At 33.6% G+C, this 26,781-nt stretch overlaps 1 protein-coding gene across 15 annotated transcripts in view; it reads right to left on the reverse strand.

The window, feature by feature from the left end:
- LOC6037257 (high affinity cAMP-specific and IBMX-insensitive 3',5'-cyclic phosphodiesterase 8) overlaps window positions 1-26,781 on the reverse strand; it is a 368,336-nt gene that overhangs the window by 209,915 nt on the left and 131,640 nt on the right. For 4 of the 15 annotated variants that reach the window (XM_038265561.1, XM_038265559.1, XM_038265560.1 and 1 more), the window contains one exon: window positions 19,044-19,067. The exons of 2 other annotated variants lie outside the window; for them this stretch is intronic. In XM_038265561.1, coding sequence (XP_038121489.1) covers window positions 19,044-19,067 — 24 coding nt within the window. Of the gene's footprint in view, window positions 1-5,223; window positions 5,524-11,978; window positions 12,120-19,043; window positions 19,068-25,608; window positions 26,136-26,781 lie in introns of those variants that run through there. 9 more of the 15 variants (XM_038265572.1, XM_038265570.1, XM_038265568.1 and 6 more) reach the window with 5 other exon arrangements.

Here is a 26,781-nt window from a genome sequence, read left to right on the forward strand (position 1 = left end):
AACCACTCATATTGCCCTTTGTTGGTAGAAAGTGAGGAAGGCATCAACCACATAGGTGGATTAAGTTATTTTTTTAACTAATTTTAAAAACCATTACTCGGAAGCACAATTTTTGGCTTTTCTTTTAAATGACACAAAAGTTGCGATTCTATGTTCCCTAGTACATGTGAAATAAAAAAGGATTTCGGGAAATTGACTTTTTGTGGAAAAAAAGTTAATTAAAAATCAGCAAAGCTAATTTTTCACGTTCCAATTTTTTTGTATAGCACTCATCAATACCTACCACTTTGCTGAAGACACTAAATTATTTGAATTATTTGAGTTCAGAGCTCGAATGTTAAATAATAAATAAATGTCATGATGGGAGATTGAAATTGGATTGGATTTAAATCTTGGCGTGGATGGATTGTATTTTGATTATTGTTTCTGTTTAAATGAATAAGGGTTTTCAAGGATTACACTTTATTTTTTAGTTAACATTATTATTTATTTAACTTATGAATTAAACTTATGAAAACCAACTCTAAAATCATCAGTTTAATAAATATTTCAAAAACTATTTCGATAATGTAAGAAATTACAAGATCTCAACATTTATCAACATTTTAAGAACCTTGGACAACATTTTAAGAACCTTGGAATGAACTACTTCAAGCGAGTAATATAAGCTGATTGTGCCATAGAGTTGAATTAAAATTTGTCATACTTTTATTTGTATTAACTTTACATCAAACATAAAAATCCAAGCGGATGTTTTCAGCTTAATATTCTTATGTCTTAATTTTTTCTCGATTGCTTTTTTATTCCTTTTTGCAATTGTGGTAATTTTGAACAAATCTTTATTTATCTTGTTTTTGCTTCCTAACTTATTTTCAGTATTTTTATATTGATTTATTACAAAATGTTTAGTTTTTATTTTTACTGATGTCCTGTCTTATCATTATTTTTTGCCAATTATTTTTTCAAATTATTTTCCAGTAACTCTTACGATTTATTGAGTTTGTTTAAATTTAATTTTGAATAAAAATAAACAATCAGCTAGTGCGTCCTTCACGGGATTTTCCGGGAAAAAAAACCCCAAGAATTGTTTAAAACTGGGAATTTTGGAATCCCGTGATTTTTTTTGTATTTTGTCCCGGTTTTCCCGAAATTGATAAAAAAAATTGATTTTGAACTGGAACTTTAGATAAGGTCGTAAAAGTAGTGAAACAGTTGTAAAACAGGTCTTAGGTCACGGTCACAGGTCACCGCTGTTTTTTTGTAGTCGATAGAACTTATAATGTAAAAACGTTACTTAATCCACCCTTAGGTGGCTGGCGCCTTCCTCACATGTAAAGGGCGCTATCCAAAATGCAAAAAGTGCTTTAATAACACTTAAGTGCTTATAACTTTTGATAGGGTTGTCAGATCTTCAATGTTTTGGACGCGTTAGAAAGGTCTTTTGAATACCTATCCAACGATAGGTTGCATGAGAGATCCGGACAACGTTTTCATCAACATATCTGAGATCCGGCCTCCAAAAAGCGTGTAAATAACACTTAAGTGCTTATAACTTTTGATAGATTTGTCAGATCTTCAATGTCTTAGACGCGTTGGAAAGGTCTTTTAAATACCTTTCTGAAAATGTATAGCATGACGGGGTTTCTTACAAAAACCACCCTTTTTACAATCTTCCGGACTTTTGTTAAAATCGTTTTTTAAGCATAACTTTTGAAGTACTTAACTAAACTGCATGATTTTTAATAGCGACTTATGGGACCCCAAGACGGATCGAATGACGCCAAAACGGACAAAATCCGTTCAGTCAATGTCGAGATAATCGAGTGACAATTTTTTGATCAACATCCCACCACACACACAGACATTTGCTCAGAATTTGATTCTGAGTCGATAGGTATACATGAAGGTGGGTCTAGGACGTCAAATTAAGAAGTTTAATTTCAAAGTGATTTTATAGCCTTTCCTCAGTAAGGTGAGGAAGGCAAAAAGTGTGACTTTTCCAGCATAAACTTGGTTTATTAAGGATTTTTTCTTGTGTTCAGGCTCACAAGACCTTTTTTAGCTTTTTTAAAGTTTTTGAAATATAAATATATGTAAGGCTATCAACTGTACGGATTTTTTCATTACCATACGAATTTACGAACCTCTTCGCGGATTTTTAACAGGCCGGAATTTTTGTAGGGAATTTTACGCATAATACGGATTTGTACGAAATTTTAACAACTTTTGATTGAATTGCTTTTTTGATTTGCGTAAAAGAGGTTTTGGGTGCCTAGAAATCAGCAGAAACTTCAACAGAGACCACAAAAGTCCCGGGGGTCGTTAAAAGTGGATTGCTTTGCTTTTTTGATTTGGTCGAAGCTTTAGTTAACTAGAAATTTTTATTTTTCTGTGAGTTTGATTTAAAAAGGGAGAGTTTTCCGGGGTTTCCTCAATCAAAATTTGATTATAATCATCGAAAATTCAATTTTTACTCAAAAAGCTGACCTTTTTGAAAAAATCTAATGATGGGAATGGATTCAACAGACAAAAATACATTTAAAATGATCAATTAGACTGACGAGACGTTGACATTTAGTCATCTCTAAGTCATACTTTAGCATAAAATAGATTTTATTTTGAAAAAATCATCAAAAATTCGAAATTTACTCAAAAACTTGACCTTTTTTAAAAAAATCTGATGATAGGAATGGATTCAGCAGACAAAATCAATTAGACTGACGAGACACCGACATTTAGTCATCTCTGAGCCATACATTTGCATAAAATAGATTTTATTTTGAAAAAATCATCGATAATTAAATTTTTACTCAAAAACTTGACCTTTTCGAAAAAATCTAATGATAAGAATGGATTCAGCAGACAAAACTACATTAAAAATGATCAATTAGACTGACGAGACATCGACATTTAGTCATCTCTGAGTCATACTTTAGCATAAAATAGATTTTATTTTGAAAAAATTATCGAAAATTCAATTTTTACTTAAAAAGCTGACCTTTTTGAAAAAATCTGATGATAGGAGTGAATTCAGCAGACAAAATTACATGAAATATGATTTATTAAATTACCGAGACATACTTATTTAACGTTCTGCAAAGCATTTTTGATTTTTACTATTGATATCCCAGTATAATTTGACTTGCATGCAAGTTGGAAAAACTTGAATGAGAACCAACTGAAAATATAATTTTAAAATGGCTATAAATATGCGTAGAAACAATCAAATTTTGAAAACCAGGTATGTTTCAGAAAGGGGAAAACGTGAACTATAAGATACATGTATTGGTTTAGTTGTTTATTCAATAGTTCTTTTGTAAAATAGTCGACAAAGTAGCTAATTTTAACCTAAACTAACATTTCAAACTAGTGTATCTCAAAATTGGGACCATTTGGAGCAATTCTGGACCCGGATTCGGATTCAGCAGGCAAAATTCTACTAGGAACACATATACTCGTCTCAGAGACAAGAAACATTTGATTTTTTGTTGAACTGTGTTATCAATAATTATAGAGTTTTTAAGCTTTTGTCTTTCATATGTTGATAGGACCTTTAAAAAAACTCTAGAATTGTTCTTTTAGAACTTCCTTACTAAATATATTTACATTTCCAAAGCCTTTCTAAAACTTGTGAAAACATTTGAACATTTGAATTAACAAATCTAAAGTTTTTTCAAAGGTCCTGTAAACTGTTGTGTTTCGTTTCACATGTTATAGGACCTTTTCAATAAAAAAAACTCGGATACGGATTTTTGCTCAGCAAGAGTTGGTAGCCTTACGGCCATATGGAAGATTGAGTGTTATATTTACGTATCCAATTGTTTTTTGATTAGAAATAAATTTTCATATTCAATCATTTTTCATTAGGAACCGGCATCATGGTTCAATAAGGACAAAAAAAATGTAACGAATTGGGCCGGTTGTTGAAGCCTTATTTTTTTATACAACGTTATTTTATTTCTGATTGACTTCGAATTACATTGGAACAGAACAAAAAATATATTACATCGATTTCTCGATGCATCGATGCTGTAAAATCAACTGTCTCTATTGCCCCAGTTAGCGAGAAAATTATACATAGTACTTCTATGTACAATTATACAATTAAACCTACGAAAAAGTAAGCGGTTTAGAAAAATATTTGTTGTACACAACATCAACCTCTTTACATAGAAATAGAATTAATTTTCGATTGTTTTATTTTTTTATGACATGATTTAAAAAGATTCAAAATTGGTTAGAAATTTGTTTTTCCAGATTTTTTTTCAAGGAAAATCGTCTAGTGGCGGGGTCGGATCTTAGATGGTTAATAAACATTTGCTGGTATATAATTTCATAAAGCTTGAATCAAAATACATGCCAATAACTTTATTACGTCACACACACTTATGTCAATTGAATTTTATTTTCAGATTAACTTGATTGCATAAACTGGCGGACAAAGCAAATCTAAATGAATTCTTTTAACTTATCCAATTAACATCAAAATACGTCATCAGTCCTGCGAAGGTGGATTACTTCTGATTGAACATAACATAGCTTAAATATTGAACAAAAAATCTGTTTTTAATCCGTTTTTAAAAAGTCAAGAAAATATGAATATACCAACATTAATCACATTAATCTTTAAATCAAATGTTAAAAAATTCCAACCAACAAAAAGTAAAGAATGTTACAATCAACTCGACTCAGTTTCTCACCCAAACAATCTGAAATGACCTAAATATTGATTACACTCTGTCGTGGTCGCATCACTTGACCGTCCAGCGTCACTCATTAAGTGCTTCTGCTGATTTTACTACACAGCGACGACAGCAAACCAATTATCGAAACACCGCTCAAACGTGATCGCAACCATTTTACGCCGTAAACCATGCTCTGCTTAATGAAAATATCGACCACGATAAGATATCGAATGTATGTGTGTGTATGTGTGGGTGTGCAATATCGCGGGGACTACTTTCCCGCCAAAAAGTCCAATGCAGCAATCGACACGTGAGTGATGGGCCAATTTTGGACAAGAGCATGAGCAATAAACGAAATTTGGTTGATCCCGATTTACCTCTGTGTTTTTCACTCGAAAAAAAAATGGGTTGGGAAACGGAACACTGTCTAGTTAGTTATAATCGGATGAATGATTTATGACCCACCCACCGCGTTGATAACTGTACCAAAAGTAATAACAATCTCGTTGTATTTTCTCACAAAACAAAAACTACTCACGGTTGTAATCCATCGTGCCGTGTTGTTGCTTGTCCTGGATTCCAATTTGATATTCTCTAGCACTCCATTCCCTCAGCTGGAATGGTTCCCAGAGGGGGAGAGCTTTTCCAGCGCGGCGATGGCCGAACCAGCGGCAAATCGGGATTTTTCACCCCTTGGAGTATTTTTCCTGGGGGTTTCGTTTGATGTGTAGTTTTCCACTTTTTCCGTTTGTTGTGCAATTGCAATTGAAATTCACTGCGAAAACGTTTTGATTTCCGAGAATTTTTATTTCATTGTGCAGTTTTGCACGATGGAGTGCTTTTGGAGAAACAATGAAAGTAAAATTTGTTTTGCATGCTAATGGAGAAGAATTGTGATATTGGAAATTGAAAAAATGGATTTCTCGAAACGCTTTGCCGTTTTCTTCTGCTAAAAGCTACAGTTCTCGATAAAAGAAAGAAGTTTTCTAATATTTTACTCAAATAAAAATTTAACGGAATATGTTGACCTTCCTCGCCTTACTGAGAGTTGGCTATAAAATCACTTCTTAATTTGACGTGCTAGACCCTACTTCACGTATAAATATAGACTCAGAATAATGATCATGAGCAAGTGTGTGTGTAGGGTTGTTAATCGAAAAATTATCACTCGATTATCTCTGGCCTGAACGGATTTTAACCGTTTTGGTCTCATTCGATCCATCTTGGGGTCCCACAAGTCACGATGTTTAGTTAAGTACTTTAAAAGTTATGCTAGAAAACGATTAAGACTAAAGTGTCAAAAGAGGAGTTTTTATAAGAAAACCCGTCATAGTATAATTTTTTAGAAAAGTATTTGAAAGACCTTTCCAACAAGCCCAAAAAATTGAAGATCGGACAACCCTATCAAATTTTATAAGCATTTAAGTTTTATTATACACATTTTTGGGGCCGGATCTCAGATATGTTGATGAAAGCGTTGATTAAGCATAAGTGTTTAACAAATGTGTTAGAGGGGAAATATGCTATTTTGACTGTATTAATTTATTTTATGAATGCGAGAAAGGTATCAACCACCTCATGGTTGATTAAGTAACATATTTTTGTTTATAACTAATCCTCCTCTGAATATAGTGGATCACTTTGAAAAATTATGAAAATAAAAATCCAAAAGGGGTAGAGCAAAGAACGATACATAAATTTTTTGATATAATCCAAATAAATCTTTTTTTTTTATTTTTGGGATTATCCCTTCAGCCCTCAAAAAGCAAAATCAAAGCCGTAGTTTTTTAAGAGCAATAAAAACAAAGAATGAACTATTTTTTAATCTTGTATTGTATGGAATTTATGAAAAAATGTCCAAAAAAAATGTTCGAACGGACAAAAGATCGAAAACATGTTGCCGGTTTAAACATTTTGTAGTTTGGAATTATTGAACATGCTGCAGTTTCACACATGTCACGCAAAAAAAAAAATCAAAAAGCATGTTCGAAGACCGTCAGTGATTAATTTTATTTTTTAAACCCAGATAAGGTTTTAAAAAATAAATAGACACAAAAATATAACCGAAAAATATTTTCTCAGAAACATTTCAAAACTGTATCGAAATATCTTTGAATTTCATACAAATTATCAACAGCTTCAATAATAGTTTTTATCCAAGCATAGATCTTGGGATTTTCTTCTAAAAAAGCACTCAGCTGGCAAAATTTGAACTAAGAAATACGTACTCTCCCTGCAAAGGTTTACGAATTGATCTGAGTATCTTAATTACAAATGTAACATCCTGGTTCCTGGAACAGAACTGCTTAATTCTAATTACAACACTAATTGAAATTGAAATATAAAATAAAAATTAATTTAGTAAGAAGAGGTCATGTTTGAAAGAATGTAAAAATTCACAATATGATCACTTTATTTTTAGATATTGAGTTTTTATTAAAAAAATGTTAAGAGCTGCTAAGTTAAGAGAAACGGAAAAAATCATAAGCATAGTTTTTACAAAATAAAATCATTTATAAAAAAAATGAAAAGCATTGAACAAAAAAACAGTTTGCAATTTTGTTAATATTTACAAAAAAAAACAATTTCATAAAATATAACCTGCAGTATTTTTGGAAGCTGAATTGTAGTGTGAAATGTAAAAAGGATGGGAAAAATCCCAAAATAATTAAAACAACTTGTGATCTTTTAACTTTTTGTCCTAGTGATTTGGTGTCTTTTCAACCATATGTCTTTCGACCTTGTACGGCTTTATCCGACAAAATGAACAAAAATAAATCTTGAATTTCATGACAAAATGTTTTGTTTCTGGAATAAAAAAAATATACTTGTTATGAAAAATTATTACACGGAAAGGGGATCGATCGCCAAACCAGCGACCGAATTTTGCTGGGTTGGTTTTGCTGATATCAGCGAAATTTTTCTCTAAATCAGCGAAATTTTTCGCTGAAAAAGGTGGCTGCGCGAAATCAAATCCAGCAACTTGGTTTCGCTGGTTTGTTATTTCCGAAACGGTTTCTTTTCCAGCGAAAGTTTTCGCTGGTTTGATACACATCCTTCCGACAGCCGTCATAGATGTTTGTTATTGTTCACGTTTGGAAGCGATTTGTGGCAATCGAATTGCTTTAGGGTTTTTTTCAAAACAAAAAAGCATGAAAAAGTTCTGCATCAAGTGTTCAGCATTAAAATACATACTCAACAGGTGAGGGTTCTTTTCAATGAAAAGAAGCACGTTTCCATAAAGTTCTCGCAGCAGAAAAATACGGTGCAATGAAGCTGGAGATGTATTTGTACTGCTGCATAGATGAGTGCACAAATTGTCGCAGGTGGCAGCAAGAATCGTAGGCGAGGAACTTGACCATGGCCGCGGAACAGTTTGTGCTGTGGCAAGTAAGTACAACCTGGCTGGACTTTCTTTTAATTCTGCTTCCGTTACTGCGAAATCTTTTCCGACGATTGTTCCATCCGTAAACCTCCGCCAAAACAAAAAAACAAACGTCGGTGATAAAAAACGCTGATTCAGTGCAAAAAAACACTGGTCCAGTGGAAACATTCGCTGAACCAGCGGATTTTTCGCCGAAACCAGTAAAATAATCTCCTGGTTGATTTTGGTACGAGCTGCTGCCGCCGGAAAAAAAAACTCGGACGTCAGCGATAGAAAACGCTGATCCAGCGTAAAAGAACACTGGTCCGGTGAAGAAATCCGCTGGACCAGCGAATTGTTTCCCAAAACCAGTACAATAATCTCCTGGTTGATTTTGGTGCCCTGCCGCTTTTTCCAAACCAGCGAGAAAATTTTCTGATTTTAGCAAAACTGATCCCCCAAACAGCGACATTTTTCACCAAACCAGTGTTTTTTTTTTCACTGGTTTGGTAGAATTTCATCGGTTTCCAAACCAGCGAAAAAAATTAGCGATTCTAGGTAATTTTTGTGCAGGCTGAGAAATTAGCGACATTTTTCGCTAGTTTTAGCGAACTTTATCGCGATTTGGCGATGGATCCCCTTTCCGTGTATTCACTTTTTCATCTTAAACTAAAATAATAGGTATTACATAAAAATATTTAAAATTTTCCGGGAGTCTCGACCGAATTTCCTGGGAATCGAGAGGTCCAAAAATTGTCGATTTCAAAACCATTTTCAACTTAATAAAAATTTCTTAATATTCAACCTTTTTGTAGTTGATTTTCGAGTGGGATCTCAAATTACAGTCAAATTTGTTTTTGTCGAAAATGAATTCAATGTTGTGTAATATTTATAAAAGATGAAAATTATCTGCAAGAAACCGTTTCATTTAAGGGGTTACATACATGTAAATCGACAAAAATGTAAGAGGTTGGTTTGGCCACACATTTAAACTTTTTATTTAATTATGTTTGAAGAGCATTAAAATACATATTTTCAACTATTATCAAAATAAAATTGAAGATATTCGGTTGTATCATTGCCGAGATATAGCCATTTTAAGTCAGCAGTTTCAAAAATCGGGTGCCACGATATCTCCACACTGCTTTGACCAAATCGGCTCAAAATTTTGGTGAAGCCTCGTTAAGACGGTCCTGTGTGCATGACGATACCCGATTAAAAAAAATTATTTGAAAAAAAGATAAAAATATTTTTATGTTTTTCATATAAAAATCGCCAGTTTCACATTTTTGTATTTTTGTAAAAAGCAAAATTTCAAAATCGGGCATCGTCATGCACACGGAACATGTCTTGGGAGTCTTCACTCCAAATTTCAGCCAATTTGGTCCATCCCATCTCGAGATATCGTGGCACCCGTGAATCAACTAGGTAGGTGTTCAGAGAAAAACTCTCACAAAGTTCGACAGTTCGCTTTGCGCATGGCAAATTTTGAACGTAAATCGCCTCTTACTCAGTTTAATCATGAAATATCTTCATGAAACTTTCAGGAGTGATTGAAAACCATATTTTTAGTGGATTTATTAAATTTTCTGAAATATGAAATTTTGGATTTTCTACATGTATGTAACCCCTTAAATATTCAAAAATCTACAAATTTAAAAAAAATCAATTTGGAGTATTTAAAATTACGTGAAGTTTTTTCTAGGTGCTCTTTAAGTAAAATCTATTTTTGCCTATATTTTAAAATAGAAAAAAAAAAACTCCACGTAATTTGAAATATTCCAAATTGATTTTTTTTAATATGTAGATTTTTGAATATTTAAATAAAAAGGTTTCTTGCAGATAATTTTCACCTTTTCATAACATTGAATTCATTTTCGACGAAAACAAATTTGACTGTAATTTGAGATCCCACTCGAAAACCAACAATAAAAAGGGTGAAAATTAAGATTTTTTTTAAATTGAAAATAATTTTGAATTCGAACATTTTTGAAGCAAAATTATATAAATTATTCAGAAAATTATTTAAAAAATTCAAAATTGTTTGGAACATTGGATGTTTAAGGTTGGATGTTCAAGTTCGAATAAACCATTGCTCTTCTAATCTTCCTATTCAAAAAGTGTTGATTTTACATGTTAAAATTCCAATAACTGTAATAGAGAGAAGCCAAAAACACGTGGACCCTTAAGTAGTTACACCCCCGAAATGAAATCTTAAATTTTGTAAAATATTATTTTTATTTATTATTTCTAAGAGGTAAAAGCTTTTTCAAGATAAGTTCAATTTTCCTGTCCTCTTTTGACATAACAATCCTCATAATTTATTTTTTTTATTCTAAGTTCCTGAGTCAATTTCACTGTAGCAAGGTAATTTCCTTTTTTATGTCAATAAGTCATTTTGTGTTTCACGTCAACCTCAATATGAAATCATATTTTGGAGAAAAAAAAATCTGTGATCATTTGAGTTTTCCTGATTACTGTAAATATTTCTTCAATGAATATTTACAGTTGACCTTAAAAATGAAAAAAAAAAACAAGTTTAAATTGTTGTTTTGAGTCGTTAATTATCTATCCTATTGCAAAAATCTCATTCAAAAAGTTTGTACAACATTTGAAAAATCACTCAGTGCGAGCTAAGATTTGTAAACCTTTTAAACTACTATAGTAAACTATATAGCTCCTCAAAATAATGAGGATACTTAAATCAACGTTTCATAGAATAAGTATGACATAATTGTAACTAAATTCAATGAAAAGAAACAAATTTATTACTTTTTTTTTAAATTTTGCTTCTATTAAAATAGTAAAAAAAAACTTACGGGTCCCGGGAATTCCCGGGGAATGGCCAAATTCAACTCTCGATTCCCGGGAAATTGAAAATTTCGAGAATCGTCACCCTCTCTTTATAATTATTATTGATTGAATTCTTTGTTCAAGAATGAGTTAAAATTTCTCAACAGTTGAGTTTTATCTAGTTTCGGCATAATAAATACTTCTTAAAGGCATATTATTCAAAATTTAGAGCCTGTTATTTGGTCCGATTTTCTTAAATTATAAAAACGGGTGCTTTTGAAAAATCTCAATTATCATGACATGAACGAAACAGGGTTTAAAACTACCTAAAAAAATATTCAAAGTTTAAATCTAAGCTAAATGTTTAGCCTATTTTGTTTCAAAACGTATCGCGTGACTATATGCTAATTTTCACACTTATAATTCACTTTGCTTTGCAGTTTTAATTACACCCATGCTGCAACTACGCTAGTCATTTGTCATATTTACACTTTTTTCCTTCTGTTGACACTTCTTCAATTTGCTTTATTTTTTTCATCTTCCTCCTCACTCCCTACTCTCTTCCCTTTTCAATTAAGCCGTCATAATTTTCATAATTTTCATTTGTTATCACCATAGTTCTTGCCACTGTTGCTGTTGTTGTTGCTATTATTATTGTTATTGTTGCATAACACACACTCGTGGAACCCGTTGACTTTGTGCCGGGTAATTGCTTCAAGGTGCACAACTACCTTGCCGATCGACCGACCGTTGAGCGGTGACCGCCGCCGGACCGTCTCTTTCTATATCTCTCTAAATAACGTTGACACTGAACGCACTGCTGTTTGACACACTAACTTGTGCGCTTGCGGTTGCAATCAAAATGTTTGAGGTGAGATTTGGTAAATGTGTACGAGTTATTATTTTGAATAATTTTTTGATGTTTCAAGTTACAAATAATTTCAAAAATATTTAAAACTCATTAACCCATAGGCCCTTTCCAAAAACCCACTCCACGCGATTAGAATGTCGATCGTGATCCAGTCGATCACACGTCCGGTTACCGATCGCAAGAATCGCTCAACGCCCACACGAACGAAGGCTGACAATGAAATCCGACACACGATCAATAACAACAAAAGCTCGCGCACGCTCACCAATCACAATCGATCACGAGTCGGTTGATGATCTTCCTCCGATGTGTCAAACACTGACTCGTCGTCTTCTTCTTCTTCTTCTGGAGAAGAGACTCACGAGACGCGGTGCGAACCCGAACAGCGAACGATCCCAACTGCAGCGGGCAAAAGTGAGAATTTAGCACACGACCAGTGCCGACGACGACGACGACGGCGAAATATCTACTAAACACCGCGGAGAGTGGAGATTCCTCCAGCGAAGCTCCGAGAGTCAAGAATCACGAGGGAATCGTCAGAACTGGCACGGTGTGTGTGTGTGTGTGTTTGTGTGTTTTTTGTAGGGTTGTGCGCTGTGCATACCCATTATCAGAGTGTAAATATGGCGGGTTAGGGTGGCTCTCCACAATAATTTTGCAACAGAGCGAATTTATTCATGGTGAAATTAAACTTAATACCGTCTGAGGGGGTGATATTGGGTCAAATCATTCTTGTACATGTTTTGAAATTTGTTAGGTATTTTTTGTCAATGAAACTTAATTGTGTTTAAAGGGTTTACTGAAAAAATCTCGTTCCTAGCACAAATCTGGAGGTTTTTTTTAAGTTCCAATAAACCAAATTTCCAGTTTTTGCTTTTTGGATGTTTTTGAAACCGCCTCAAGTCAGGGGTATTAAAAAACACCCAAAAAGCAAAAAACTGAAAATTTGGTTTATTGAACCTTTTCAAAAAAAACTCCAAAAATCTTGTACCGTCCAGACTTGATAATCGTTTGTATGGGACCTCGAATAATCGAATCACGAATAATCTATTTTTCAAGTTCTATGAATTAATTTTACGTAAATTTGAATACATTCCAGACTTGATTATCCGACGGCCTCGGAAAAATTTCACTTCGGATAGTCGAACCACGAAAAAAAAAATTTCGCTGTCTTATTTTTGATTGTTAAGTTTAAGTCTGATCGCTAAACTACGCTAAAATGATTTACATTTTTTTAATCCAAGATGGCGGCCAATATGGCGGTGACAAAATACTGAAAAAAATCCTTATACTATTTAATAAGCAATCAACTATTCAAATTTGATTAAAATGGGGTCGCAGAAATCGAATTTGATGTTTAAAATAAGAAAAAAAAAGAAAAAAAAAATTGTTCGTGATTCGATTATCCGTAGTCCTAAACAAACGAATAATCGAAACTTCGGATAATCGAGGCTTCGGATAATCGAGTCTGAACTGTAGTTGATTTTCTGATGATATGATTTTTTCAATATTTTATCACTGTCGTTTTGGCCGCTATTTTGGATTTTAACAATCTAAATAACTTAAGCGAAGTTTAGGTGCACTACTTTAGCTGGATAATCACGAATGCGACAGTAAAAAAATATTTTTCATGATTCGATTATCCGAATTGAAATTTTCCCGAGGCCTTCGGATGATCGAGTCTGGACTGTAATTTTGTCAGCTTTCTTATGTTTGGGAATGTTTTTGATAGTCGAAAGACCTCTAGAAAAATCAACCTTTCAATACTTTTTATTGAAATTGCTGCTTTTCGAGCAATGTTTAAAAATCTCCACATTCCAACATAGCAGCATACCAATACGATTCCTTCGAACAAGTTACACTGTTGGATTTAATTAAATTTTAACCTATCTTTGTTTTTGAACATCATTTCAGTTTCAGGTGACCCAATATGACCCCTTCTAAGGGATGAGAATGGGTCAATTTTTAAACGATTGGCATTCAAAATATAGTTCATTAAAATTCATCATATTTTGTGAAAATTTTCGTAAATAATCCAAGAACAATCGTTTAAAGATTTTCGAAGTCATATAATTTGTTTTTGTTATTAAGAAATTACGGGTGCTGTATCATTTTTTACCCATAGTCACCCCCATTGACGGTACTTAACTCAAAGTTTTGTTACAAATGCAGAAATGATTTTTTTGCAATTCCGTCGTGAAACTACTTACTTTTCCTGTCATTCTTGAACGACGAAATAGCCTACTTTTCTGTACCAAAAATAACAGAATCGAATAGCAACACTTTTCAAAATAAATGCTGAAAAGTTTTACTTTTCAGCACTCAAATGGGTGCTAAAAAGTTGAACTTTTCAGCACTTGTTTCGAAAAGTAACACTTTTCAACATTTTTTTGATTTAAACGATTTATTGACAAAATACATGAAAATTTGACATAAAATTTCACTCAGTGTGTGTTTTTTGGAATTGCAAAAAATGTTGTATGGAACTCGTTGCAAAGCTTGATTTTTTCAGCACTCTTCGTATTTATCCAACTCGGTGAACCTCGTTGGATAAATGTACGACTCGTGCTGAAAAAATCCTCTTTTTACATCTTGTTGCATAAACTACTATTAAAATAACGCATAACAAAAAAAATGCAATCTGTAATATTCATTAAAATAATTTTGAAAATTTGTCAGGGTATTTAAATACACCCAAAAAGAAAAAAAAAATATTGAAACTTTTCAAATAAAACTCCAAAACTGTTTATAATTTTGTAAAGGACTGGAAGATTTAATGAATCTTAGTTATAAAGCATTTAAAAGTATTGAATATCCCTATGATGTTTTTGTTCAATAAATTGCAAACATTGCTAACACTGTTTTAAAAAAATGACATGCATAATTGTTTTATTGATTGTTGGCAGTGTTGCAAATGAGTTTCCTGTAATTTTTGAACGAAGAAAAAGCCAACTTTTCTGTACCAACAAATAACAAAATCAAATAGTAACATTTTTCAAAATAAATGCTGAATAGCTCTACTTTTCAGCACTGAAATGCATGCTGAAAAGTTGAACTTTTTAGCACTTGTTTTGAAATGTAATACTTTTCAACATTTTTTTATTCAAACGGTTAATTTACAAAATACACGAACAAAAAAAACAACAACAACACTCGTAAAAAAAAGACAAAAAACAACAATCGTCGTATTTATCCAACTCGGTGAACCTCGTTGGATAACTATACGACTCGTGCTGAAAATATCTTGGGTAATTCTCCGCCAACTCACACAGCAGTTGCCCCGACCCCTCTTCGATTTGCGTGAAACTTTGTCCTAAGGGGTAACTTTTGTCCCTGATCACGAATCCGAGGTCCGTTTTTTGATATCTCGTGACGGAGGGGCGGTACGACCCCTTCCATTTTTGAACATGTGAAAAAAGAGGTGTTTTTCAATAATTTGCAGCCTGAAACGGTGATGAGATAGAAATTTGGTGTCAAAGGGACTTTTGTGTAAAATTAGACGCCCGATTTGATGGCGTACTCAGAATTCCGAATAAACGTATTTTTATCGAAAAAACACTAAAAAGTTTTAAAATTCTCCCATTTTCCGTTACTCGACTGTAAAAATTTTGGAACATGTCATTTTATGGGAAATTTAATGTACTTTTCGAATCTACATTGTCCCAGAAGGGTCATTTTTTCATTTAGAACAAAATTTTTCATTTTAAAATTTCGTGTTTTTTCTAACTTTGCAGGGTTATTTTTTTAGAGTGTAACAATGTTCCACAAAGTTGTAGAGCAGACAATTGCAAAAATTTTGATATATAGACATAAGGGGTTTGCTTATAACCATCACGAGTTATCGCGATTTTACGAAAAAAAGTTTTGAAAAAGTTGGTCGTCATCGATCATGGCCATTCATGGTCACCCGCGACAGACACGGACGACGAAACAAAGAGAAACGCAAAAATTAACTTTTTCAAAACTTTTTTTCGTAAAACCGCGATAACTCGTGATGTTTATAAGCAAACCCCTTATGTCTATACATCAAAATTTTTGTAATTGTCTGCTCTACAACTTTGTAGAACATTGTTACACTCTAAAAAATAACCCTGCAAAGTTAGAAAAAACACGAAATTTTAAAATGAAAAATTTTGTTCTAAATGAAAAATGACCCTTCTGGGACAATAAAGATTCGAAAAGTACATTAAATTTCCCATAAAATGACATGTCCAAAATTTTTACAGTCGAGTAACGGAAAATGGGAGAATTTTTAAAACTTTTTAGTGTTTTTTCGATGAAAATACGTTTTTTCGAATTCTGAGTACGCCATCAAATCGGGCGTCTAATTTTACATAAAAGTCCTTTGACACCAAATTTCTATCTCATCACCGTTTCAGGCTGCAAATTGTTGAAAAACACCTCTTTTCGCATGTTCAAAATGGAACGGGTCGTACCGCCCTCCGTCACGAGATATCAAAAAACGGACCTCGGATTCGTGATCAGGGACAAAAGTTACCCCTTAGGACAAAGTTTCACGCAAATCGAAGAGGGGTCGGGGCAACTTTTCCCGATTTCGTGTGAGTTGGTAGAGAATTACCCCTTCTTTTTGCAACATGTTGCATAAGCTACTATTTTTGATAATCTCTGCACCGAAAAATAAAAAAAAATATAAAAATTTTAATAACAAGCCAAAGTCTCAACATATGAATGCAATTTTTTTTAAAATGCATTTTACACTTGTTCAGTTTTTTTGCAATCATTAGTTTTAAAAAAAAGTGAGATTTGACTAAAACAAAAAAAAAATAGCAAAAAAAAAAACATTTTGCGATACTAAACATCGAAAATTTTAAAAAATTCAAAAGAAGTTTAAATCAATCCAAATATGCAAAAAATGACTTTAAACGCAGGGGAGTTCATTTTAAATCAGTTTCATCTGATTGCATTTAAATTTCCATTGAAATTTTGAAGTTTTTTGAAAAAAAAATGTACCAAACTTAAAAAATCTGACATAAGAACTATTCGACAAAATTTTCAACTTTTGTAACAATTTATAACGTTGAAATCAACATCCATATTTGGTAAATAAATACAAAAAATCAAAGTATCATGAAGAAAGTTTGCAACAAAATAATAAAAGAGAAGTGGCAAATAAAAAGTGAATATGCGAGTAATTTTATTTGAACAATTCTCATTTTTGAAATTCTCAGATATTCTTGGGGTTGGGGTTTTCCTAAATTTGGAATACCTTTTTTATGTTTTGAAAAAAGCATCAAAATTTTCCCATTATTTCCAAGATATTTTAAGTTTAAAATGAGGGCTAATCAAATGGCTTTGAAAAAACACAGTTTTACAAAATTTTAAAATTTCAGAAATTGTTTCTCAGCAACCAGAAATCCAATCTTTCTGTTGTTTTTTTTTTTTTTTTCATAAAATACTTTAAGGCCGTTGCAAATATTTTCCAAAGTTTATGTCGCCCCCTCCCCCTTCAAAATTGGTCTAAAAATCAGGGAGCAAAAAAAAAATAAAAAAAATCGAAATTTCCATGAAAATAGACGTCTAATCAACTGAAAACAACCTAAAATGCATTTTTCTGCATTGATAATCATATTTAGCATTTTTGGGCTTGTTTAAAAATGTTTAGAATTTTAATGAAATTCCAATGTACAGCACCGGAAAAATTTTATTTTTCGCAAAAAAAAAAACCTCAATGCTTAGATATTTTGGAAACTAATGATGGCAAAACAACTGGATAGATGTATAATGCATTTTAAAACACCTTTTTCATTAAAATGTTGAAACCATGGCTCGTTATTTCAATTTTTATACTTTTTTTTATTATTTTTTTTTGCTCCACCCCTCCCCTCGACTTTGGTCAGAGTCAAAGGACATAAACTTCAAAGAATATTTGTAACGGCCTAAATTGCAAATAAATACTTTTTCGATAAAATTTATCTGAAAATGCTTTTACTTGAACACTAAGCACTTCATCAAACAAATTGTAAAGTTATTCTCGATTTAAAACACGATTTTTTTATTTTCGGTTGATTTTTTACAGTGATTTGGATATTTATCTCCAAAAATTAATTTTTCACATCGAGCGAAAAGATGGCAATTTTTAAAAGACTCCTTAACTGCCGCTCTAATCGTGTCCGTCCCATATGTAAAAACAGCAAGCCGAGAAAAACGCATGTCAAGTTTGTCCCACCCATAAGGCTACGTGTTAGAATTTCACGAAAAAGTGGATTTTCTCCGGTTTTCTAGAACAAAGTACTAAATTTTGTTGGGTTTTCTGATAGTTTACATGATTTTGAACCAAACTGCATCATTACCTAAAAATTGACGAAATTACATTTGGGACGGACTTGATTTGAGCGGCAGTTTAAGACACTTTAAAATAAATGGGAATTAATATTTAAGTCAAACAAAAAAAAAATCAAATTAAGAAATCTCTATTTTAATGGATTTTTGCGGAATTTGTTGATGAGATTTGTAACTTAATGTTTTTAAAGCATACAAACGTGCCCTAATTTGATTTGATCACAGTTTAAAATTAAGTCTTTGAAAATGGATAACTGAATAATTTCTCAACAATGATATTTAAAAAAAAATAGCTCAACTTTTATTTAAGAAAATATATTCGTGATTTCTTTTAACTAAACGCAATTCAAAAACATAACACTCCAAAAATCAAGTCACCCTACCAAAGATAAGCAAAGTATAGGGGAGCCTGGAGATTACGAAAAAAAACCCGAGTCAAAAAAAATGTCGTGTAGTATAAAAGTGAGTGCCGTGTCGTCGTCGTGGAGGAGGAGCTGCAGACTACACTAGAACCAGTTGAGGGGGCAGCCGGAGAGGGGAGAGATTGCTATCAGGCTAGAAGCTAGACCGTAGAAAGGTACGGTGGTGTGCAACACGACCAAACTCAACAAAGGCCAACAACAATAGGGAAACAACTACTAGCAGCGGCCTGTTGTAGGAAGGGGGAGAACGGGTTCATCCGCAGAGGTGAAGAAAATGCAGGCAGAATGGAAAGTGCATGTACGTCAGAATTGGTTGGCGTCGTGGGACAACCCGGGAGGGTTGTAGTTTTGTTTTTTTTAAGAAAAATAAAGTTAATAAAAGTCAATCGTATATAATCATAAAATTTGGGAATAAATAGATTCAAATTTAAGCGATTTTTTTTGGAGAATTTCCCTTATTCCATTGGAATTATTCAATTACCAACCTAAACTAAAGATACCTCAAAGAACGAAAATATTCAAGACTAAATCTAAAAACAAACTATGTCTAGAAAGAATAAACTAAATTGCATTATTAATTCTACTTAGAACAATAAGATCATACTTACTGCGCTTATGTTTAGGCGACTTACCTGAAAAAAGAAAGAAAATATAATTTAAAAAGTGCAAAAAAAAAAACCATTAAAATTCATGATTAGATACAAAACAAAGTTTTGGTAATATTCAGGTTACATCACACAAATAACATATTTTTTACAACTATTCACTAAGTTGATTCAAAATGAAGCGCAATTCATCCTTTTCAAACCTAATGCCAATGTAACAAATAGCTCCAGAAACTCTCCAGCGTAATTTGTTCCACAGTGAGAGCCAGCGTGTTCTACAGCTACGCAAACAAAACAGAGACGTCACACAAGGAGCCAAGCGGTTAGTGGAATCAGATGAAAAAAGGAAGAAGACTAGAAAAAGTAGAACAATCTAGTCCACAACCCGAGCTCGGCACTTAGCGCAATGGAAAAGCATTTCTGTTTGTGACGAAATTTGTTCACAACGTGGGAGTGTGTTCGAGTTACACGGGAAATCCATCAATGGGCAAGGTTAGCTGAAATCAACTTCATCGGAATTCTGTTGAGAGAAAGAGTGACAATTAAGCAGGAATTATAGGGTTGACCACCTAATTTGTTTTTTAACATCAAATCCCTTCATATTTTTGCAAAAAAAAAATAATTAAAAAAGGAACAAAATTTAATTCCAATTATTGACAGATTTAAAAATCCATTCAGTTTCATCAATACACTTTTAAAACACTCCAGACAGTATCGCCTAAGCACACAAACAAGTGGGCAAGCACGTGAGTCTGCTCACTCTCCGTGAGGGGATGGGCAACGGTATCAATTTGCACGATAAAAGATGGGGAAAAAAAACCGGAAGAAACACGATTCGCGATTCAATCGTGGATATTGAATTTGATCCCACGGGGGGACGCACTCCAACGATGCTCGAGATTGGCAGAAGCTTTGGTCATCAGTCATGGTACATATCGAAAAAAAAAAACAAAATGACACAAAAATGAAATTAGTTTTTGATTTTTTTTCTATTATCCACAGATTTTTTTTAAATTCAAGAAAATGTAAGAAACATTCAAATAAATTACAAATATGATTTGAGGACGATAAAAAAAAACCACCACTCAGAACTTTGCTAGCAATTAGCCTTTTATAAGCATTAATTTTAATATCTTCATTTATGTACAAGCTAAAGTGAGCGCACAACTTTCCAGCAAACTTGTCAATCGACTCTGTACTGGCCACTGGGAGTAGTAAAGGTAAGAACAAGATTGTCCATCAGGCCTGAACGCAAACGCAAAATTTTGCGCCTGTCATCATAGCCTGCCAGTCATCGACCATTGAACAAAGCAACCCCTGCAGATTGTTCAACTGACAGCTGATGGAAAAATCGAACTGGCACAGCGTTCTGCGTTCACCACTGCGTCGAACGGACAATCTTGTTCTTAGCTTAACAGGCTGTTTTAAAATTGTGCTGTCAGTTGGAATGCTAGACTATCATGTCTAGCCGTCAGCCTTTCGTCAACAAAATTAGATGATACCAACATGTTCTATCGATGTTGGCTGCGACAGAGAGAATGTTGTTTGCAAAGAAGCTACGTCGTTCCGCTATCCAATTCCTGATAGATTCTTTAATGTTCCTTTTTCTTGGTTTTGCTGAAATATTATTGATTTCTTCATCCTGCATCTAGGTTGCTACAGATTTTTCCAAAATTCTGATTTAATAAAAAAAATGCAATATGAAATTTTAGGAATATTTAACATGTTTGTAACCCATTAAAGACTATAAATTCTGCAAAATTTTCTAGATTTTTATCAAATTCAAATAATTTGGCAAGACAACTCTATTTCTTCTAATTTTATTTAAAAATGTTTTTACTTGTAAAAACTATATAATGTACCACAGCTAGTCAAATGTACGTTTCAATCCAAGGCAATTTTTGGAAAGGGCTTAAGGGGTTACATATGAGCAATTCTCTGAGATTTCGGTCATTCGATTTTTTCTGTATTTTTTAATCTGGCGGAAACTTTTTTGGTGCCTTCGGTATGCCCAAAGAAGCCATTTTGCATCATTAGTTTGTCCATATAATTTTCCATACAAATTTGGCAGCTGCCCATACAAAAATGATTTGTGAAAATTCAAAAATCTGTATCTTTTGAAGGAATTTTTTGATCGATTTGGTGTCTTCAGCAAAGTTGTAGGTATGGATATGGACTACACTGAAAAAAAATTATACACGGTAAAAAAAAATTTGGTGATTTTTAATGTAACTTTTTGTCACTAAAACTTGATTTGCAAAAAAACACTATTTTTATTTTTTTTTATTTTTTGATATGTTTTAGAGGACATCAAATGACAACTTTTCAGAAACTTCCAGAATGGGCAAAAAATCTTTGACCGAGTTATGATTTTTTGAATCAATGCAGATTTTTTCAAAAAATCGAAATATTGGTCGCAAAAATTTTTCAACTTCATTTTTCGATGTAAAATCGAATTTGCAATCAAAAAGTGCTTTAGTGAATTTTTGATAAAGTGCACCGTTTTCAAGTTATAACAATTTTTAGGTAACTTTTTTGAAAATAGTCGCAGTTTTTCATTTTTTAAATTAGTGCCCATGTTTGCCCACCTTTGAGAAAAATATTTTTGAAAAGCTGAGAAAATTCTCTATATTTTGCTTTATTGAACTTTGCTGATACGACCCATAGTTGCTGAAATATTGCCATGCAAAGGTTAAAAAAACAGGAAAATTGATGTTTTCTCAGTCTCACCCAAACAACCCACCATTTTCTGATGTCGATATCTCAGCAACTAATGGTCCGATTTACAATGTCAAAACATGAAACATTCGTGAAATTTTCCGATCTTTTCGAAAAAAATAATTTCAAAAAATTTAAATCAAGGCTAACATTTCAAACGGGCCAAACATTCAATTTTACGCTCATTTGAAATGTTATTCTTGATTTAAAATTTTTGAAAATATTTTTTTTTAAAAGATCGGAAAATTTCACGAATGTTTCATGCCTTAACATTGTAAATCGGATTAATAGTTGCTGAGATATCGACATTGGAAAATGGTGGGTTGTTTGGGTCAGACTTAAAAAAACATCAATTTTCCTGTTTTTAACCTTTGCATGGCAATATTTCAGCAACTATGGGTCGTATCAACAAAGTTCAAAAATGTTAAAAATATAGAGAATTTTCTCAGCTTTTCAAAAATATTTTTTTCAAAATGGGCAAATATGGGCACTAATTTAAAAAAAGGAAAAACTGCGACTATTTTCAAAAAAGTTACCTAAAAATGGTAATAACTTGAAAACGGCGCACTTTATCAAAAATTCACTGAAGCACTTTTTGATTGCAAATTCGATTTTACATCGAAAAATGAAGTTGAAAAATTTTTGCGACCAATGTTTCGATTTTTTGAAAAAAATCTGCATTGATTCAAAAAATTATAACTCGGTCAAAGATTTTTTGCCCATTCTAGAAATTTCTGAAAAGTTGTCATTTGATGTCCTCTAAAACATATCAAAAAATAAAAAAAATAAAAATAGTTTTTTTTTAGCAAATCAAGTTTTAAATAAAAAATCACCAAAATTTTTTTTACCGTGTATAATTTTTTTTCAGTGTAGTCCTTATCCATACCTACAACTTTGCCGAAGACACCAATACTTTTATACAGAAGTATCACATTATAATTGATTATATGGTCACATATTTTTTATTCAGCTTGAACTAAATATTTTGCAAATTCTTTCCCGATGAAAATAAATGCTTTGAGAGCAGGGTGTTCATAAGAAAACTGTGGCCATAGTCACCCCCACTGACGGTACATTAATTGTTGTGTGATTTAAAAAGCCCTTTCTATATCATCGTTGATGAGAAGGCACGGCGTCCGGTAAATTGTACATTCAGTTTTCGAAAAATGTGCAAACATTTCATGGTCAAAAAGTAATTTCTTTAGTTTCCTTTTATTATTTTGGATACACAGAAAAAAAATATATGGTAATGTTCATCTGGAAATGGTGACAGATTTTGTGTGTGAGAGTACTTATGTGCTAACCAGAAAGACCTTCCCATAGCATCGTTGCTCGGAAGGCTCGCCGATGGGTCTATTACAAAAGTCCTTTTCATAGCTTCGTAGCTCAAGAGGCATCGAAAAGCCAATACCTTAAAACTAGTCCCATGATGCTTGAAGGAGATGCTGTACCTATTCACAGATGTAATATTATCATGATTTTTTTACTGTACAGTTCCTGCTGTGTACACATTTCTAATAGCAAATATCGATGCATGATTTTAAAAAAATAACATTTGCTACACAGTAAAAAATATGTAAAGTTGAAAGGAATATTACCTCTTTTACGATGTAATTTTACTTCAATTAAGACTGAAAAACATAACGACATTTAAACAGAAAAGCGGTAAAATTACACATGTTCAGAGGTAACATTACACATTTCTCTGACATAAAAGATGTACCCCTTCCCAGATGTAATATTACCATGATTTTTTTTTCTTTGTAACACATTGTTTTTACTAGAAAAGTAATATAAACTTAAAGTTACATTAAAAAAAAACCTTAAGGAACCAACTTAAAAAAAGGACAAAATATTTTCAAAAAGTTATGAAGATATTTTATTCTATGGAACATAATGTAAACGATCAATGTTGATATAAGTTGAAATTTATGTTTTATCTCTTATTTCATTTTTTTTTTTTGCAATCAAAACATAACATTCTGCACAGTAAAAGATGTAAAAATATCACCTTAACTTTAGCCGAAAAATCAAATTACACATAATATGAGAAAACTTGTAATGTGACCTCATATAATGCGTAATTTTCATATTTTCTCTTAAATTAAGCTAAACATACATCATAAACACTATTCCTAAATTCGCTAATAAGCTTTCCCAAAGAACGTCGTTACGATCGCTCATAAAGATGAGCACGGAACTGGGTTGAATTAATTTGATTTAATGGCAATTTGTATGTGAGTAAAAATTCGAATTAAATTCATATAAAGAAACACACATTTGTGTAAACCTTTTTCTAGACTACACAATAAAAACGCGAACAGTAAAAAATAATGCAAATTTGGGAAGGTGTTATTTTGGAAGGTGGAATATTACCTTATTTATGATGTAATTTTACATCAATTTAGACTGAAAAAATGACATCACAGCAGAAACTTGGTAAAATTAAAAATTTTTAGAGTTAAAATTACACTTTTTTTGTGACATAAAAGATGTACCCCTTCCAAGAAGTTATATTACCATGATTTGGTTACTGTGTGTGTGAATTTGGAAGGTGTGATTCTGGAAGATTGAATATTATTTGTTTTATGTTGTAATTTTACCTCAATTTAGACTGGAAAAAATACGTTTTTGCCTTCCTCACTGAGGTAAGCCTATAATCCTGCTCTAAAAATGAACTTTTTATTAAAAGCTCGAAGACCCACCTTCATGTTGCATATCGACTCAGAATCGAAAACTGAACAAATGTCTGTGTGTGTGTCTGTATGTGTGTGTGTATGTATGTGACCACAAATCTCACTGAGTTTTCTCAGCACTGGCTGAACCGATTTTGACCAAACCAGTTGCAATCGACTTGGTATAGGGTCCCATACATCGCTATTGAATTGTTTGAAGTTTTGATAACTAGTTCAAATGTTATGTATAAAAATGTGTTTTCACATAAATCCGGATGTCATTAATATGCATGTAAACAATGTCCGGATCCGTCATCCGACCCATCGTTGGTTAGGTAATCGAAAGACCTTTCCAATGAGTCCATAACATTGAAGATCTGGCAACCCTGTCTCGAGTTATGACCACTTAAGTTATATCTGTGTACTTATTTTTCTGGATCCATTGTTGGTAAAAAGTGAGGAAGGCATCAACCACATAGGTGGATTAAGTTAGTTTTCTGACTTAAAAGTTGTACCTCTACCCAGATGTAATATTACCATGTTTTTTTTTGTATCGTATACCCGCACGTGTCTGAAAGTGTGAAAAAAGAATGTCGCCTCTGTTCGCTTCAGATGGCGTAGATTTTGAAGGATCTCCCTGCTTAACCAAATATGGGATTCCCTCGCTGCAGGCCACGCCGCCGAAAAGGGGAAGTCGGCAAGGCTGCGGCAAAAGAAACTGAGATTCAACACCTTGAATGCGGTGGCACCTCTCGCACCTTAAGCTCGGTAGCGCCGGACATCGGCTTAATGAGGAGAGTGGCTTAATTTGTTTGCAGACTTCGTTTTTTTTGTTTTCTTGTTTCTTGTTTCTTGATTTTGCAATCTGATACGCATTCGAATCACGTACTCGTAATGGATGGCATTTTGTTCGCCATGACAAGGTGTATTGAGGGAGGACTGAGTTGCAATTTTACTAAATTGCATTTTAAAGCGCAGCAGTTCATGCTGGAATTCCGAAAATTTCTGCACTTGAGCGTCAAGGTGACAAACTGTCCCTGCACCGTGTTGTTCTGAATACTTATGGAAATGAGATACAACGGAATTGATTCGAGGTGATTTTTAAGTGAGTAGAAAAATGTAGGTTTCTACCTTCTACATTTCCTTAAAACCTTCAAAGTAAAATCAATACTAACCGGACGACTCTCCATCATCATCGCCATCGTTGCTGGCACCGTCTCCACCACCCCCATCGTCGTCATCGTCGATGGACACCTCCACCGTCTCCAGGGTGGCATCCCCCTCGCCCGCCGTGCCGTTTATCTCCTCCGACACTATAATCATGACTTGGTGATCCGGAAACTTCCTTCCTTTTCCAACGAAACTTGATGCAAATTTCCTTCTTCCTCTCGCCCGAATCCCGGGTCAACTTTGTAACCACTCCCCGCAATTCACTGCTTGGTATCACGGTTTGACACTCAACTTGGTGTTAAAACTTTGCACACAGACTGGCAGCACTTTTGTCTGAACGCTGCGTTGGGAAAACAGCAATTAGCATTAATTTTCCGGGCGACCACAACACAGCACTAAAGCATTCCGGGTTGTTGTGGGTGGGCGTGGGACTTTCATCACATCAAAGATCCTTCACAAACGTGGACGCCTGGGGATGGAACCCAACCGGGTTGGTGGGGCGTTCCTGGGTTGAGTTCAGGGCTGTGAAATGGTAACAGTTCCGAAGAATTCGTAGACTAATTTTTGAAATAAATTTATACAATATTTTTATTCTTAACCATAGTTACATTTAAAATTGTAAACAGTAGAAGTGCATTCAAGAGTGACAAAATGGTCTCTGGCTAAACTTCCCTTTGACAAATTGTCGCAATTGCAGGGTGTGTCAAGATAGCACGATCTGATCGAAACGTTGGTTTTTACGGTTTTTGTTGGGTTTTGACGTTTTATTCCTCGAAAAACCTTCATCTTCTTCTCAACACATGATATTCTTGTAACAACATTTGCACCACTGACCCAATTACGTAATTGTCCCTTTACACACACACACACACTCACACGTGACCGCACTTTGCCGAGGTCTCCAAAGATCCCCGCGGGCCACTTTCTGGTTCTCGGTTCCGGGGACACTTCTACTCGCGATTGTTGTGGTAGCTCGAGTAATTATGATAATTACAACCGTCGGACCCGGACTCGGGGAGGGGGGCAGTGCAGCACCTGTTCCGGCCCGAGGCAAGCCACCCCGGGGAAAGGCTCTTCAATTACTGAGAGCTGGTCAAAACGGGCGTTATCGCGGCGCGGGATATTGCGTTGCGCACTTCCGGACAAAGGTATCGATCCGGATCGTGCGCGGGGCAATC

The sequence above is a fragment of the Culex quinquefasciatus genome, chromosome 3 (genome assembly GCF_015732765.1).
Source record: "Culex quinquefasciatus strain JHB chromosome 3, VPISU_Cqui_1.0_pri_paternal, whole genome shotgun sequence".
Taxonomy (NCBI): domain Eukaryota; kingdom Metazoa; phylum Arthropoda; class Insecta; order Diptera; family Culicidae; genus Culex; species Culex quinquefasciatus.